This window comes from Mixophyes fleayi, chromosome 8, assembly GCF_038048845.1.
Source record: "Mixophyes fleayi isolate aMixFle1 chromosome 8, aMixFle1.hap1, whole genome shotgun sequence".
Taxonomy (NCBI): domain Eukaryota; kingdom Metazoa; phylum Chordata; class Amphibia; order Anura; family Limnodynastidae; genus Mixophyes; species Mixophyes fleayi.
Genome location: NC_134409.1, coordinates 42,459,278 through 42,473,108, shown reverse-complemented (window position 1 = coordinate 42,473,108; position 13,831 = coordinate 42,459,278). Strand labels below are relative to the sequence as shown.

General features: G+C 35.1%; 1 protein-coding gene across 1 annotated transcript in view; it reads left to right on the top strand.

Annotated features, from left to right (window-relative positions):
• LOC142100057 (calcium-activated chloride channel regulator 1-like) overlaps positions 1-13,831 on the top strand; it is a 77,373-nt gene that overhangs the window by 19,774 nt on the left and 43,768 nt on the right. Inside the window, exons 5-8 of the mRNA XM_075184045.1 lie at positions 2,701-2,869; positions 7,616-7,840; positions 9,898-10,122; positions 10,416-10,596. Coding sequence (XP_075040146.1) covers positions 2,701-2,869; positions 7,616-7,840; positions 9,898-10,122; positions 10,416-10,596 — 800 coding nt within the window. The remainder of the gene's footprint in view (positions 1-2,700; positions 2,870-7,615; positions 7,841-9,897; positions 10,123-10,415; positions 10,597-13,831) is intronic.

The window sequence follows — 13,831 nt, the reverse complement described above, 5'->3', positions numbered from 1 at the left end:
GAGTTCACTGTACAGCACAGCGGAATTACTAGTGCTAAATAAATATCTGCTGCTGATGATGCTATGTAATACATTCAGCTATTAATTAGCACTTATTAGCACATACAGAAAGAAAACTGAAACAGAAATGCTAGGCTATGTGGATTGCGCCCACATTAAGGGCCTGATTCATTAAGGCATGCAAAGCGAAGGTATTGTGAGTTTTTGTTTAAAACACACATAGATCAGGCATACGCACGTCCGTATTGAATAAGAAGCGGATCTGAAAACACGTCTCTTGTTGAATATGGGTCTAGTTCAATGCATATGTAAAATATAAAGTCCAAGGAGAATGCATAGGAAAAAAATTGAATTAATGTCACCTGTTGATAATAAATTACAATAACAATTAATAATAATAAATATGCAAACATTACCACAGAAAAACATGTACCTTTGAGATGCCCAAAGTTTTATTCGGATGCTGCTCCGTGTGCTGGAGCTTGGCATGTCCTTGCTATAAATTGGCTACATGCATACGCCCATTCTTATTCCAGTTCCGCTTCTGAAATCATAGGTTATCATAAGGGTACTTTGCACTCGACGATGAATTGTATCTTGCTGCGTTCACTGGCATATAGTCCGATTCTGGGCATGTGCAGAGCGATTTTACGGCAAATACGGCACATATCGGCATTTACATTCCTAAATGATTCAGGCCCTAAACTTCTGAAAAATAAATAAATATATAATTAAATATAATTCAGAATTTGTTTCATAATTGTTGCCATACCTTGCTGAAAGCCTATCCTTCAAGTCTGTGTCTTAGATGTGGTTTAGATAAAGTAATGTAGCAACAGACATATTCAATCCTATTACTTTTACTTATAAATATGTTTCATGCCAAAAACAAAAGGGAAATTATATATCTTTTATGCCTATACTACAGATACACAGCGCAGTGATTGGACTAACTTGCCAACCATCCAAAGAGAGTGTTATTCTATAAATGAGGAAGGAATTGAGGGAGGACAAGAGTTGTATTTAATGTGATATTAAATCCCTATACACATTTATTGACCATTACCATTACTGCTGTTTATTTGTTTGACCCGATCTGAGAATGGGAAACAGCAGAGGATGTTTGTAATGATCTTTTCTTCCTTTATTTTGAACTACAATGTTATCTTTGACAGTTAGTTTTATGTTTAAATAAAAAGCAAGTTGATGGGAATTGTTTTTGTCCTTAAGTTAGGCAATTTGATCCTGGGAACATAAAATGAAGAAAATATTTACATTACTAACCTCGTCAAGAATTCAATAATACAATATGGATGATATATTGATTATCTTTATACGGAAGGTGCATTTGGTAGGGTTAGAACACGTCCACAAATGTATGAATAGTGGAGTACATACTTAAATGCACAAATTAGACATAAAAAGTGTTGAATAGGGGTATTCTTAAAAGCCAGTTTATCTGCTTAAAAATAAATTGCACTAAAGCAGATGTTTTTACGGTACACGCACTATTTCTGAACAAAAATTTTCTTGAAAATTATTATAAAAAAGAAGTTATGAAAAAGTCCTGATAAAAGTAGCAAGTCTTGGAAAGTGTGTCTGCAATCAGCATAAGTTGGCATTTTAACCTATCCTTTAGTGGATGTAAAAGGATACTGCTAAAAACAAAAGTACTTATGACAATCACAGGACTTGCATCAGTCACATCTGCATTGGAAGACCTTACTGTATATGGCCTATGTGAGCACGCTAGTTCCCTTTCTTGTTCAGCCTTTCAAGCTGTAAGGAGTGTCATTTGCATTTATTTGCATTCATTGGCGTAATGGCTTTTTCTGGGCATAGGCAGAACTATTTCAAATGGGTGTAAGTTCGAACATGAATCAGGCCCTCCATTTTAATTAAAACAATGATACAATACTTAATGTACATTTTGTTAACAGGATATACAAATTTCATAATAAATGGTGAACTAAATATTTTTTTCTATGCAACTTATCAATATTTTGGCTTACCCCCTCAAGTATACAAAGTGTACCCCAGGAGTGCCCCTCATAGCAGAAGCCATTTTTCCTTCTTACTCCTCCAAAGTGAATTGAAAAGGATATATCTGATGGGGTGTTAATGGAGTGAAAATACTTTTGCTCTATAAGTCTCTATAATTCACATATAAATTATAATAATTTATATATATATATATATATATATATATATATATATATATATATATATATATACAATTTTATATAATATATATAATTTTATATATATATATATACATATAATTTATAAAAATAATTTATATATATATAAGTCTCTATAATTTTGCTCTATAAGTCTCTATAAATACTCTCTATACATACTTTTTCACTATAAGGTCTTGATAATTGCTTTACATATTGTATGATCTGGTTCAAATGTCATTGACTGCCATATACAAGCATATAGCCTTGGGTAATAACTAGAGAGAGATCATATGAGTGTAGAACATCTGGAAAAGATGGGGTGTAGCTCTTTGGAATTAGATGTTTCTGTAATAGATTTGTCTGACTTGCAAAGCACCCCTAGCAATGATCATCATTAATACAATACTAATATTTATTATCACAGTCTCCAGACATTGTAACAATGTATGTTTTCAAAACGTATCAATATTTTAAAGTCTAATATTATAACTATAATTTTCAATTTACTTGGTTCCAGGTGTTCTGTTGATATTTTGGGTGACAACAAAGTATGTAAAGGAAACTCGTGTAGACCATGCTATTTTAACGCTTCCAATAATAACCTTTATGAAAATGATTGTGTTTTTGTGCCTGTCCAGTCACAGTTTGCTAAAGAATCTATAATGTATATGCAAGCACTAGCTGATGTAAGTATTACAATTTACACCTGTCTCTTGATGTTATCTATAATGTACATGCAAGTACTAGCTGATGTATTACAATTTACACATGTCTCTTGATGTTATCTATAATGTACATGCAAGTACTGGCTGATGTGAGTATTACAATTTACACCTGTCTCTTGATGTTTTTTTTATTTGATATTTTTACTATAAGTATTTTTGTCATTACATGGACATGTTGGAGCATAAAAAATATAATGTCATGGTTCTACTGATAAGCTCCAACTCCTTTGGGTGAACTTGTGCAATGTGAGCTAAACACTTCAAGAAAATTAGGTAATAAATGTAAGTTACCATCTCAAACCACTTTGGCTCAATGTATGAAACAATACAAACTACAAAATTTCTACCTATGGCTCAGATTAATTAATGTAACAAAATATAGGAAATATGCTAATCAAAAATTGCAACAGGGTAACTTTGAAAGGTTGTTATGGATAAGCATGTATAATTTTTTTAAGCATAGTGGTACTGTATAGTTAAGTGTTAGTCAGTTATAAATATGTTGGTAAAATAAATACGTTGGATCAATCACCATTAGCCTCCTACAAGGATTGGAAAAGACACAAGTTGGAATTAATTCATGTAAATAACTAAAGGATGGGGAGCAAGAGTGTTGGGACATACATTATATAAACCAAAAAGTAGCCATGTTTCTTGATTATACAATGTTGGGCAACCCCCTCTTGCACCCCAGTTTGTACATGGAGATTGCAGAGGATCAGTGCCTATTTTGTTTTTGTAATTTAAGTCCTAAAACTCTTGCACCCCATACTTTTGTTCTTTACATTAAATAATTCCAACTTGTATCAGGTGAGTTCCATGTGTCCCATGGCTGCTAGTGCTTGAAAAAGACCTGCCTTTAGAAGCTGTGTGCAGGTATGACTTTAGCCCTGATAAAAATGACTGGTGGGAAGATGGGAAGGTCTCAGCGTGAGTTCGTCAGTTCAACATATATTGCAATATTTCAAACTAACATTCCCTGTTGTTAATATAGAGAAGTAGCTAGGACAGCATTTATTGTGTATTTGGTGAGTGTAGAGTAGCCATGCTTTGTGTGTGTGTGTGTGTGTGTGTATATGTATATATATATATATATATATATATATAAATATGTATATATATATACAAATGCAACGAATGAGATAGGGTGCCCAAAGGCAGTTTTTCGGGTTCACAGCATGGAGCCTATCATGATATCCTTGAAAGTTTTGGAATGAGGTTCTGATATGCTTGAATAACATGGCAGTCTGGTACGCATATATATTTTCATCTAAGGATTTTTTAAATATATTAAAAAATACTACACTATTGGGTGCCCTATCCCTTTCTTTGTATTGGTAGGTTATTTCTAGAGTCACCATCTGGCCCTTTGGGGACTGGCAGCTGCCTGCACATTGGAAAGTGTAAATAAGGTGTCCGGACTATATGGACTTTCTACTCTTTTCCAAATATTGAGTTACGAACCATATTGAATCATTGACATTGTTTACACATATATATATATATATATATATATATATATATACTTATATTTATAAACAAATGTTTCATTTCAAAATATGTACTAAACAAGATTAGTTGCAGGTATATACCTTACAGCAACACAACTTCTACAGATAGCTAAGGCATGTAAAGCAAGTTAGCAAGATTTAAGGTAGCAACCAAAGTACTGTGAGAGAGGGCGTAAACCAACTCTCTGTGTCTCTATAGGGGGTTTGTGTTATACATTCTGTATATAATAAATAAGTAAAAGATAAAGATATTACCAAAACGGCACTGCAATCCTCCTAATTATTGTTAACTGGCCTCCAAGTCAGCCGAATCGGGAGATGATCATGATTATGGGCCAAGCCCACAGCGTACCTGCCCAGTCATGGTCAGCTAAGGGCTTGTCAATATAAGTACAAATACAAGTGAGCTTTCTTTGGTACTCACTTGGATCAAATAGTTGAAGTGATGAATGCACTTTAACCCAAGCCCCTAGGTACTCTGGTCATGATCCACAAGAATCTAGCAAATACCAGAAGTTATAAAAAATGACAAATAATATATAAATCACATTACCAGTGACTGATACTGGTATAATGAACTAGTTGAAAGTCATAGAGACCTCTCCATCCAATGAACTAATGGAATAGTAAATAGAAAAGCATTCCACTGATATATATGTGACAGATCGAAGGACTGGAGAAGGTAGATTCATGCTGTACAGTCAAACAAAGCAAGCATTCTTCAAAGCACAAGCAGAGAAATCCAAAAGAAAACTTTATAAAGGCTACAAACATATGACATATATTGTTCTGATTGATTTGAGTTTTCCACTAAAGGGCTGATTGCAGAGTAAAGAAAGCTGTACAGTAGTCCAGGTGAGGTGACTAACCAGATAGCTGTTATTGTGAACTATTTTCTGACAGCTGTCATGTGGAGCTAGTGTTAAGAATCCTCACAGTAATTGCTTTCAGAAAGCTGTCACATGGAGCTAGTTTTGAGACTCATCAGAGATAGATAGATAGATAGATAGATAGATAGATAGATAGATAGATAGATAGATAGATAGTTATTATCAATTTTGCCTACCTTAGAGGGTTTATTTGTTTGTTTGTGTGCACTAAACTAGGATGTTAGCTCATATTGTAATTGTTTATTAAAAAAAACCTCACTTATGTTCATTTATATCCTTGTGTCTCGTTCAACATAGGCCAAGTACAGTATGGATACAGTTTTTAGAAGGCTTACCTGCTGCGGGTGCAGGAGGGCTGCTAGAGCAATCCTCAATTTGGATGATGACTATCAGCAAACTATATAGATTAATTTCTGATTGGCTGCTTGCTTATTGACTCCTGTAGCAGATAATATGTAAATCATTAGCCCTGCTGCAATATTATATTAAGATGAAGACATCTATTCTTCTCTATCCACCTTTAAAGTGTGTGCTTGCGCAGTGTCATCTGTTTTAAATGTGTTTGTTATTAAATTTCAATTGAGTCCTGCTTAATGACAGATGCATGAAAATCACTTAAACATGCACATGCACTTAAGTGATAGTAAAAGCCAGAAAACCTGTTGGGATGGAAATATTCATAACATCCTTTAAATTAGCCCTAGGTTTTATATTGTCCCATCACCAGTGTAGGAATTGCTGAGATAATGATCCCAATACTTCTATAGCAATAACTATGATATCCATATCCAGGGTCATACATATCGGCAATATTTTTAATAGCAAGGGTAATTTTTATTGCTGGTATGATGGTAAGTGGATCACTGAGACCCAAGATCTGTTATGTATATTGGTCAGGAGATTCAAGACCAGTGTATAACTGTTCCTGAATATTACAAGAAGAGAAATCAGCACAATTTAAAGGGTTCAAGGGGACTTAGTTAAGTTGCAAAATGTATATTTCAGCACATTTCATACAAATTATGGGTCTGATTCATTAAGGAACGTACGTCCTGTAGTCTGCATTACTTTGCTTGAAATTGCTCTGCGCATGCTCAGAAACGGACGTTATGCCAGTGAACACAGTGCGATCACCTACCAGCAGTTGGCACTACTGAGCGAGGAGGCAAGGAGCCTAACACGCTCCTGGTTTTCACCAGGGACCCCCGCAAGGGAGTATGGACTCCGCTGCAAGAAGCATGCATGTTTCTGTCCTTGATGTCAGTTGCTGGTGAGGTGGGTGGTGAAGTAGTCAAACAAGCCGGATCGGTAACAGGTATCAGTCTGGGTCCAAATCAGAATCCAAAGAAAATTCGGGTAGGTAGCAAACACAGACACCAAAACAAGAACCAGAAGAATAGTCAATCTGGGGAGAGTCAAACTCAGGAGACAAGCAGGTACGTCAGCAGATTATGACCTAATACTCTGACAGCCACATGCTGCCTGAGTCATCCTTTTATAGGGGCTCGATAGGGCAGTCAGTGATGGCGCATGACAGCATGCAGTTCAAGTTCAAACACAAATGACAGACATGTGTTTGCAATTAAGAGCAACTGTAACATTTTATTTTATGTACAGTAGGCATTAATAACATCCTGATATACAGTATGTACTTTATGTAAAAAAAAATAAAAAAAAAAATAATGGGACTTTATATTGCACATATGAATTGTGTTTATCCTGCAGTGTGTCTGTCTGCATATGACAAGTGCCTTATAGGCAGAGCATACTTATACCCAAATGGAAACATTTCTTGAGATCCACTTGAATATGGGAATACATGCGTGAAATTTCTGTCTGTTTTTAAATAAAGAAAATTGCGTTAATTTTGCTTTCTTTGATGAATCAGGCCCTAAGTGGCTAACTTAGTCGCAAATCTTGTCCGGCTGCAGAGTTTGCAGCTGAGCAAATCATGTCATACTGCAAGGGTTGCAAATCAAATGCAAACATTATTATTTTTTTGCATAGAGGGCACATACTCTTGCATGATGCACATACATAATGTCCAACACTATTGTTACTCTGTATTTTAGATCTCTGTAAGGCCAAACTCCCTCAACTCTAAAACAGGATATGCATTTTACTTGACCCCATGCATCACAGGAGGAGCAGATTTATGCACTATATGACCAAAATCAGCATTTTATTGTGTTGCAAATTCTTTTTATGTTTACTTATTAATCAAAAGATATTGAAAAAAATGTTTAATTGTGTATTGGTGTTGCACTGATATGAATATGCAGTTGATATTATATTTACAATTTTAGGTTACTGAATTTTGTGATGCAAGTAACCATAACATTGAGGCTCCCAACCCACAAAACCGACTATGTAATTACAATAGTACATGGGATATCATCATGAGCTCCACTGATATACGTTCCACTCCTCCAACACCTGGATTCAGTGTTCCTGTCCCCACATTCACTCTGCTGAAATCTTCAGAAAGAGTACTGACTTTAGTGCTTGACGTCTCAGGAAGCATGGGCGGTGTAAGTGTCCTTTATATATATTATATATGTAAGTGAATTCTCAATGTATTCATCCATACAAGGGGAGCATATGTAATCTAGTCTTATGGAGGGACCAAGCCCTTGACACTAGGTTTGATAGTCACACCCTGAACTGCACTAAGATGACATAGTTACAATATGGAATTGGTGGGGTTAGTGTAGCATAATCTGATTGGTCCTCCTAGCTTTGGGAGATGTCATTAGCCAAGATTAATTGTGCTCTGTATGTAAGTAAAATGAAGGCACTGATTTAAATATAAATCCATGTATTGATTTTCCGAAAAGTGCATTGCCAAATATTAAATGAGTTACACTCAAAAGAGTTCACTGACCTATGTTTGGAAACAATAATGACTAAGTTATATGGAAAAATGTAAACAGAATAAAAGGTCTAACCAAGGATCTTTATAACTAAATAACCATTAACATATTAGCAAAGCATGATCACTAATAGTATAAGCTAAGGATTAAGACACGTTCTAGATTACTGGCTCTCACAAAATGTCCCCAAACTACACCATGTCCATCTTCCAACAATTTATGAATTAGAAAAATATGTACCATATTTATTTTTTGTTATTACTTTGCAAAATAGTGTGTATGGTTATGGACATTTTAGCATGTACAGCAAGTGAAGGTACCAACTGAGAAAAAAATATGGAAAAATTAAAATATTGAAATACATATATATTGTTTTATTAATAAATGAATAAATTATTTTACTACTTATAGATATCAGAATGCATGCAAGTGAGAGTGTATGTGTGTCTACTGTATTTTATTTTTACTTCTTATGAATTAAGAATTATTTTGTTTGTGTTTATGGGAACCAGTATACAAAACCAATATAATAATGATCTGGAAATTTTACCTTAGGTTCGGTGAAGACTTTGGCATAAACTGCAGGACTAGTTTGGAATGCAGCATGCCTAGACAGTCAAAATCCAAGTTAAGTTCTAGGCAGGCAGAGTTCAATCAAGCAACAGTTGGTGTTTGAAGAATCAGTACGATTCACACCCAATTACAAATAAACAGAACCAGTGGGTAGAGTATAGATGCCAGACAAGAACTTTTAAAGATAGTAAGGCACCAATAATGTTATATACTATATTTTGTTGCATGAATACATAAGTAGGAATGATGCACATATGCACATGCAGACCTTGGAATAGTCAACCTGGAACTGTTGGCTTTTGGAAGAGGGGACCAAACAAATCCAACCCACTGCTAAAATTCATAATATCTAGTCAGTAATCAAGATGTGGCAACTGTAAATTATCATAACATAAAAACATAAAGTAAATAAAAATCTCCCTACCCTGATTTTTAATTCCTGTTACTTCTTCAAGTGTCTCTTCTTCATACCATGTCTTGGTTTCACTGCATCCTCTCTTCTGCTTTAATCTCTTTGTGCATCTCTAATCAGAGTTTAGAGCAGTGTCTATAAATGGAATCCTACTCTGTAACCTTTCAAGAGTATTTTTGTTTTTATTCTTTTGCTTAATGTGAGGTGTAAGGGAGAGGAGCTAGGACACCATTGGGGAAATATACAAAAAATATATATTTTTTCAGATGTTTTAAAATTGCCACTACTATCAAGATGTTTGGAGGGTGAAATCTCCTCTAGTATTCTAATAAATTAAGTTTGACCCTTTAGTATAATAGTAAATTAATTGTACCCCCAGCAGGAGCGCACTCAGGGAGGGGTTTCAGGGTCTCCAGAAACCCCTCCCCTCCGCTAAAGAAGTGCCCCTACATAGCGGCACTGTACTATACAGCAGCCGCGGCGCTGTCAAAGAAGCATCCACGGCGGGCGCTGCGGATGCTTTATAGTACAGTGCTGCCGAGGGGGGGGGGGGGGAAATCCCCCCTTAAAAATCCTGCATGCGCCTCTGCCCAGGGTCAAAAGTATAACAACTATTTGTCATTATGCAATTCTAAAGTATAACAACTATTTGTCATTCTACCATTCTAAAGTATAACAACAATTTGTTATTATGCAATCAAAATAATATAATTTAATTCACTCATTTCAGTATAATCGTATTCAGCGGTTGTACCAGGCTGCAGAGGTTTTCATTATGCAGGTCATTGAGACAAATTCTTATGCTGGAATAGTTTTGTTTTCAAGCGCTGCTTCAGTTGCTTCATCATTAATCCAAATAAAAAGTGATGTAGAACGTCAGCAGCTAAAAGCTCTACTTCCAAAAACAGCATCTGGAGGAACAAATATATGTGCAGGAATCCTGGCTGGTATTCAGGTATTTTTCATGTAAATGTATTTTTTACTATGCAGATACTTTTTATTTACTGTAGATGTTAACAAGTATATTACATGCTAATATATTTCAACAGAACCATTCATATTCAAATGCATGAAATATTGATTGCTTTTCTTCATTCTGTATCCCTTTTAAATGTAACCAGGATTAGTTCTGCGTTAAGTTTTAAAAATGGGTTTTGGGGGTGAATATTGCTATGACAAAATGTAAGGAAGGGGAAGACTTGCACATTTGACTATATCTCTATCCCATACATCATGTTGCTTGATCAGGTAAATAAAGGAAAGTCAGGCTCATCAGACGGCACTGAAATACTACTACTATCAGATGGAGAAGACAATTATGATACAAGACTTTGCTTTCCTGATATAATAAACAGCGGAGCAATAATTCATGTAATATTCCTGGGATTTGTTGAAGACCCAAACCTTAAAGATATTGTACAAATTACAGGTAAGTGTTCAAACTTTGCAAAATAATTGTTCTAGCCCACAGAACTGTTCAATATTATTTTTATTGTTTAAATATATATAAAGGCTCAATGAATAATGTATGCTAGTTCACAGTATAATTTTTAGTACAGAGATTTTTAGGTCCAGACTCAGTGTAAGAAATTGTAGATGTGTATTTTTCCTAATTAACACATCAACTTAGAAGAACTAGCTATGTTGCCTCTGATTGTATCATGTTGCTATGGCTTATCCCAACCTATATTTGAACTATTGCTTGTGTATGAGTCATAATCAAAGAAAATCTGTTGGAGAAGGTCAATCTATATAGGTAAGATATGCTTTATACCTTGCTGACCCAGGTTCTTTACTACTGGAGGCTTTTTGGTCCTACTGCAAAAATTCTAGCATGCTACTTGTCAGGGATAAGCCCCTCTAGCTACTCCCTGATTAGATATCTTATCTTATATTCTAACAGTCATACAATATATCACCTCTATTCTGTCAGGAAACCACTCCTGAACCCCTGTATCAGTCACAAACCGCACTCTGCACACTTGTGACTTGGAAGCTTACTGTAATGGAACACAGGATTCCAGACCCAAATCTCTTTCCCTAAGGCTTACAGATTTCGCTGGTCCCATCCCAACTCAAATGCAGGCTTCACACCTCTCAGCAACTGCCACCAGCTACGAATAAGGCCTGTAGCAAGCCTATGACTTAATCACCCAATTGTGCCCACTCTATGCACCGGTAGCTAAATAGTTAACTCTTCTCACTCTGGTATCTAAAGAATTAATCCAGCTAAGCAATCCGTCTCTTCTAAACAGGCAATGGTTTAGAGCAATAAGGACAGAACTATTAAATTTTAGATGTAATATACAAAAAGTACAATGCTTACAGATAATAAAAACAATTAGATAAAGATTTGACATACAAATAAAAAATTGCTAACAGTTATAAAAACAAATGGGATGAAAGTACAGAGCCTTACTTACAAATAATAATCTGTATGCCTGGGGCAGGCAAAAAAGATGGACAGTCCTTCAATTAGATTGATCCCCAAGAAGCTGACAACTTGTTCCTTCAGAACACAGGTTTTTTAAGCAAACTCAAATGGGACGGCATTCACAAGGGCAGTGTGAATGCTAATGGGGGGCAGAAATGTCCCCTGGGTGTCACCTCAGGTTCGTTCAAACTATTCCTAAGTTTTGACCGGTCTTAGCTTTCCTCATATATCTCCCAGAGACATAACTTTCCCTTCAATAAACCGATCATAATTTCCCGCACATTTAAATACCAAATATGAGGAGATTACAACAATATCCAATCTCCTCCTGAAATACATGTGACTATGGCTGTTCTCTGTGTAGTTGGTATCTATGTTTTAAGACCCTTGTGTGGTTTTTGCCCCTCAGTACGGAGAGCAATCCAGATTTCCCAAAATATGAACTATGACAACATTTTCCTTTGAAGGTCATATTTCTATATACCTGTATAGGCTTTCATATGCTGCCTACCAGGATCTCCAGCTGTGATTGGCACCACAAAGTTTATTCAAGTCTATTCAAGTGTCTAAAGCGAACAGTGAGACATCCTGGAAGCTGCTAAAAGTGACAGGCTTAACTCCTCACACTGGGATGTAAAAAGCCATCAAACACAATTACATCAGACTCTCCGTCTTTAACTTTTACACTAACTTATCAATGGATTCATTTGATACAACCTATTTACACTGCAGTTATGAATTATCCCTTATAAATAACTGCAAGCTCTCTATGTTCACGACACTACTGTATGATGTTAGTGTGTCTGATAGGAGAGGAGGAAGCTTCCACACTTCAGTGGGTTATTAGCTTCACCTAACTTGGAATCCTCAATTTAATAGACCTTAGGGAGTTCATGATTCTAAATGTCACCCTTATTTACCTTTAAACAAAATGAATAGGCCAATAAGTCTAAACTAAGGTCTAAGTTACCTCTTTCGATGGCTAGTACTATTTGTTTTATTAAAATGATAATGTATTTTTAAGAGTATGTACAGCAACTCTCATTCTTTCCTAATCTTAACTGCATCTCATCTCATTGTAACTTGGGCTTCAAATCTCTGCAACTGTGTTTTTTAAAAGTATGTAACAGGAATTTGTTATCTATTGTTGTAACCTGTGTTAAGCTGCTGACCACTAAATCATAGTTTATGACACCAATCTTGCCTGCAAGGGCTCGCTAGCCAGGGGAACATGGGGGATTTGTTTCCCCTGAGCTGGTCCTATCGTAGGCTACTCTCAACTGGGTTACTGGGCTACCTCCATTGTTCTTTTAAAATGTTTCTAATAACTACTGGTTTTCATCTATCCTGAGACCAATAGAATTTTTGTTTTGTTTTTATCAGCTAACCAATTAGTATATATGTAACTAATTTGTATTCTTCCAAACTATATCTTAGGGGAGACGTGTTGAGGAGTGGATGTGTTGGGGTTTCCTACACTAATTGTTTTTCTCACAAAGTGTAACGGAATGCACAGCTAAATTACACAGTTGAAGAGACAGGGAACAAATTCTGTTACCTGCCGATAGCTAACTTCACTTGCTGAAGCTTGATACTGCACTTCTTATTTCATGATTCTGGACATTATTTCTATATCTTTTTCTCTCTTTATTTCCCTGCTTTAGTCTTACCATTCATTTTTTTATTGTGAAGTAATTTTTATTGAAAACCACTCATGTAACATATATAAATATATCATAACAGTAAGTGGAGATAATTCAGAAAGCATAAGAAATAGCAAACAACATTGCAATTAATTATTAATGAATAGCATATAAATGAATTACTATATATTAAATGTTAATCTTAAGTATAATAAAAATAAATCAAATTAATTTATAATATATATTTAATTTATCCATTATATTAATTTAAAGAGTAGTAAAATAATTAATGTATAAAATCAATTATATCTAGTATTCCACTATCTATTGCGAATATTAAGAATAATGTTATATACATAAGTGATGATAAAATATAAGGGAAGAGCAAGGAAAATATTAGTTTGGAAGGGATAGTTCAGGATCCGAGTCCACAATGATCTTATCTCAGGATCTAAGATTTTACATAAATACTAATCAATTAATTTAAGATAACATATAATAGACTTATATAAATCAGAGTCAATGAAGTTTAACCAATTACACCAAGTAGTATAATCATCAAATTTGCCATTTGAGGAGAGGATGAT